Source organism: Sceloporus undulatus, chromosome 6 (genome assembly GCF_019175285.1).
Source record: "Sceloporus undulatus isolate JIND9_A2432 ecotype Alabama chromosome 6, SceUnd_v1.1, whole genome shotgun sequence".
Lineage (NCBI taxonomy): Eukaryota > Metazoa > Chordata > Lepidosauria > Squamata > Phrynosomatidae > Sceloporus > Sceloporus undulatus.
In genome coordinates, this window is record NC_056527.1 from 113400706 (window position 1) to 113405811 (window position 5106).

The following is a 5106-nucleotide window of genomic DNA, read 5'->3' on the forward strand; positions in this document are numbered from 1 at the left end:
TCCCTGGCAGCTATCAATCATCCCTGGCCAGACTCCGCCCCTCTTTGTGATGCTCCGCCCACCTCAGGGAGGGAGGGAGAGGGAGGGAGGCAAGGAAGGAAGGAAAGAAAGAAGGCGCCCGGCCCTCCTCCTCCTTTCCCTCTCTGGATCCGATCCCATCTGGCAGCGATTGGAGTCCGGAGCGGGCCGGGCGCTCCCTTTCGGAGGCTCCCTCCCGCCCCTTCCCTTACATAAGCCCCGCAGGAAGGTTACACAACCGGCCCTTTTCTTCTCCCCGCCTTCTCCGCCCTCCAGCCATTCATAAAATGCGAACCACGCCTCTTCCCCGCCCGCTAGGCCACGCCCCCGCGTTCTAGCCCCGCCCCTTCCCTCTTAGACCACGCCTTCCGAGCCAGCTGGTGTGATGTAGTTGTGCTTCCTTCCTTCCTTCTTGGGGAGTCATGGAGCAGGAAGACCTGGAGCCTGGGTGAGTTGGCTCTCCAGGAGATATCTATAGATCCACATATAGATCTAGGAGATACACACACACACACACACACACACACACATATAGGTTCTAATAGAGATCCAGGAGTAAAGTTTATGTAGATTGGTTCTCACAGATATACATCTAGCAGTGATATATATATATATAGTTCTAATCCAGGAGCAAAATGTATATAGATTGGTTCTAATAGATACAGATTCAGGATGTATCTATCTATAAGGAGAGAGAGGGGGTTCTAATAGGTTCTAGATCCAGGAGCAAAATGTATATCCATTGGTTTTAACAGATATAGATCCAGGAGCAAAACTTATGTAGATTGGTTCTAACAGATATACCTCCAGGAGTGAATATTTGGGTCTAATAGATATAGATCCAGGAGCAACATTTATATAATAGATTGGTTGTAATAGGTAAACATCCAGCAGTGAAATATATCCCTGGTTCTAATAGATATACATCCCTGAACCCTGAGCAGTTCCCTGAACTCCCTAGCATTGAGCCAGGGCAGTTAAAGCGGTCTCAAACTGGATTATTTCTTCAGTGCGCTTGGGACCTAAGTCTCTGGAGAGCAGGCTTTATGGAGTTCTGGATAAGGGAAGCTCAACCTGTCGTTGTAGATAGTAATGATAGTAATGACCTGAGTTGCTCCTACAGGTGGATGCGAAAAATGTTCTTTCTCCTCACTTTCTGTGCTTCGGTTATTGTAATAATTATTATTTTAATTGCAGCTAAATACTTGGAGTTCGGTACGAAGCAGAGATTCATGTTTGATTTTTGGTTAGGAGATGTCACTGTGCAAAGCATTGTATCTGGGTCTTTCTAATATTTCTCTTACAACCGAATCATTCCAGTTCAGGATCACAGGCAGGGATCCATGCTGGGACTGTGCTGAATTTTTAGCAAGGATGGCTGTCTGTGAAATGCCCTGGATTTCGTCTGTAAACAACTCCGTTTGGGGAAGGGAAAGATGGAAAAAGTGGATCGAAATCCAAACAAGGCGTGGGTTAAGTCTGGCTCTGAAAAGCAGGGAGTGCCAGGAAGCATCAAGTGGGTGGAGGGGGTGCAGCCGAGAAAAGGAGATAAAAGATTAAAGTTGGGTTGGGAAAACAGAGAAAGGGGAAAGAAATAAATGTTGCAAGGAAGAGGAATGGGCAGAGGCAAGTTGAAATGGATCATTTAATTCCAGGAAAGGATGCCGCGAAGCATCCGAAAGAAGAAATTATGGCCTAAGCATTCTCCAATCTGTTCTTGTTGCCTTTATTCTTTGCAACAAACAAAGTGTTCAATGCATCTGGCACGCGAACAGAGTGACTTTTCATCATGGAATAACAGCATGGTTTAGTGGTTTGAGTGTTGGACTATGACTCTGGGAGACCAAGGTTTGAATTCTTGTTTAAAACCCACTGGGTGGCCATTGGCAAGTCACACTCTCTCAGCCTCAGAGGATGGCAACAGTGGCAGACCCCCCTCTGAAGAAAGCTGCCAAGAAAACGCCTTAGGATCGTCATAAATAAAAAATGACTTGAAGGCACACAACAGCAACAAATGTTAATCTTGTACGCTTGGGCAGGAATGTGACTCCCTGCTTAGTTGGTGTGGATTCCAACCCTGGAGGGATCTTTGGTTAAACAGATGTTGTTGTTGTGTTTTCCTTCAAGTTGACTTCAACATATGGTGACCCGATGAATGATAAAGAACTCTGATCATCCGCTGCCCTTTATCTTGTGTGCCAGGGTTTATAATAATATGTTTTGAAATGTTAGGTGGCAGGGTTCAAGTCTGAATTGGAGACAAATTCTTGCCCTCCTCCTTGTTTGGTGGAGCTAGGGCTTTTCATTGGTGAAGGGGAAATACTCTGCATATCCTTAGAAGTCCTTGCACATTTGTTAATGATTTTTTTTACATATTCCATCATTGAAACTTTGGGTTGGAAGAACCTCAACTTTACTCTGGTGCTACAACCAACTATCAGTCCAAGAATTCCCTAGCATTGAGCCATGGCAGTTAAAGTGGCGTCGAACCGGATTATTTCTGCCTTGTGGATGGACTGAGAGTCGGGGCAATGGATGGGCTGAGAGTCAGGGACGAATCAGCAGAATTGAAGGCTTGACTCAGGATGACTCAGGGAAATTGGTCTGTCTGCCCTGTCACAGATTTATTACAGTGCAGCCTTGTTCTTCCAAGAGTTCTTTGTCACTGGAAAGCAGCCCTTGTCCTTGCTTTGAAATCTGTCCATTGTAGCCCTTGCCAATGTCCAGAGATGGGAAAGCGCCTGGAGAGAAGTGCCCTGGCACTTGTGACAAGCCAGAATGTCCTGGCCCAAGTTTTGCGATGGCAAATGAACAGTGTTATCAAGTTTCTTGATTCCTTTTTGGAAGACAAAGAAGCCTTAGTTCTCGCCCTGTTCTTTTCCAAATTGTCCCGCTTTAAGGGTGCATCTGTACTGTAGAAATGATGCAGTTTGAAACTACATACTTGAACTGCCATGGATCCGTTCTCCAGGTTCCATGGATTTGTAGTTTTGCGAGGCATCAGCACTCTTTGGCAGAGAGGGCTAAAATCCTTGCAAAACTACAAATCCCCGGATCCCATAGGATGGAGGCATGCTGGGGTTTGGTTCCAGGAACATGGACGATCAAGCCCCATTAAATACAATGGCACGGCAAAATGATGTCCCTTATACAAAATGACAAAATCAAGGTTTCCTTTTTGGAATTTATATATTTTAAAAATATTTTCAAACTGGGTACGATTGATTCAGTGGATAAAAAATCCATGGATATGGAGGGCTGACTGTACAGTGGTGTCAAACTGCATTATTTCTACAGTGTAGATGCATTCTAAGACGAAGCTCAATGGTAGGGCTTTGATGGGAAGGCTTGCAAATACAACCTGGGGGTAAGGTTGCCAAAGTGAATGGTAGAGATGACTCCTGTACCTTTAATGCATGTGTAGAAATTTCACAGATGTTGCTCATTACCTGGTTGTGTTAAAAGCCACACCTGCAGAAATTATCTCTTCTACACATCTAATATGGGCAGACTTTGGAAAAGTTACTTTTTGAACTCCCAGCTCCATGAATCTCCAAGAAAATTAGGCCACTGGCAGAACTAGTTGCAGCCTCAAACTGACTTTTCCACATTCTAATGGTGAAACAGCTGCTGTTGTCTATTGTTATTGTTATGATCATGCCACTAATTGCTGGAACAGAGCGAAAGCTAAGGGACATTAAAAACCGCAGGACTGATTGCCACAGATATTATTTTGTGGACTTGGATATGCAAAAATAACACTGCTTACAATTTGTATACTGTTTCAGATGGTTCAAAGTATGTCACTTTCATCATCTGCAATCTGAGGGAGTGGGGAATGTATAGCTTCCCAGCCGTGGTCAAACTGCAGTTCCCAGCAGTCCCAGGGAGCATAGGCAGTGGTAAGGGACAATGGGGGTTCCAATCTAGCAACATATAAAAGGCCATCTCTTCCTCATCCTTGCAGTAATCCTCTTGACCAGCCTTGTGGGTATTTGTAGTAAGTCTCAGTGTCATGCTAAAACTGAAGAGGTCTGGATTCAAATTTCTATACTTCTGTGAGGTTCACTGGCTGATGTTTTCTTAACAACAACACAACCAAGTTTCTAGTCTTCAAGCTGTGGAAGAGGACTTGAAAGACAGTGGATGGTCAGGGCTGAGGGTTGATAAATTTTTAGAACCACCACAGAGGCAGGCTTCAGTATCAGAACATTTCTTGATATATGCTGATAAAGTATTGGACTAGGACTAATAAAACCTGTGTTCAGATTCCAAGTCACTGGATGACCTGTTGTATTACTTCTCCATTGCTTTAGTGAGAGCAGCTCCCTCCAACTGAAGGTTCACCCTTTATACCACTGTGGATATTCCTCATTCAGCTACAATCATAATACAATTTAGCCTTGGTTATTGGAAAAACGAATTAACTATATTTTGTAGCTAGATGCTTTGGAGGTCTCCCTTTCTTTCATGCTTTCACACATAACATTCCAGCAGTGCTCTTTTTATACTGCGAGGGATTGGAGAGCCCCTTCTCTCCACTCCTCCAACAGTCACTATTGGATTGGTTTTTTAAATTGATTTTTCCTTGCTGCTAGCAAAGTATTCTCAATGGAATTAGTGCGTAATTGCGTGTGGAAAATTTGATGGTGGGTTGGTGGAGTTGTGGGTGGTGGTGGTGGTGATGTCCTACTTAGGGTAGAGCTTGTGACCCCTTCCTTAATCGGACTTACTCCCCAAGTCAATGTGTATGAAATCACACCCTTTGTGTACACTCCTCAGCATGTTTACCCAGAAGGAAGTTCTACTGAGGTCAGCTCAGGAACATTGTCATGAGTCAGTGTGACTAAGGTTTTCATGCACAAGTTGCTTGCATTGTGTTTGTTGTTGCTTTCAGAAAGGACAGCTGTTTCAATTTGCCAGAAAAGCTGGCGGCATGATCATTTCTCTGTGAATCCCCCTCAGGCAGTTTGTACTCTGTGTGGTTGCAAAAAGTTGCACATCGTGAGACTCGTTGTCCAGTGAAATGCATTTGCATTTCCCCCTGCTACAGTGACCTTGCTTGCTGCTGTTGAACTAGTCTGTGAT

The 5106-nt window shown here is 44.3% G+C and overlaps 1 protein-coding gene across 1 annotated transcript in view; it reads left to right on the forward strand.

Moving 5' to 3' along the window:
- The first annotated feature begins 361 nt into the window (after positions 1-361).
- The window catches only part of ABHD4 (abhydrolase domain containing 4, N-acyl phospholipase B), a 15386-nt gene continuing 10641 nt past the window's right edge, over positions 362-5106 (forward strand). The window contains exon 1 of the mRNA XM_042475770.1: positions 362-466. Coding sequence (XP_042331704.1) covers positions 441-466 — 26 coding nt within the window. The 5' untranslated portion in view covers positions 362-440. The remainder of the gene's footprint in view (positions 467-5106) is intronic.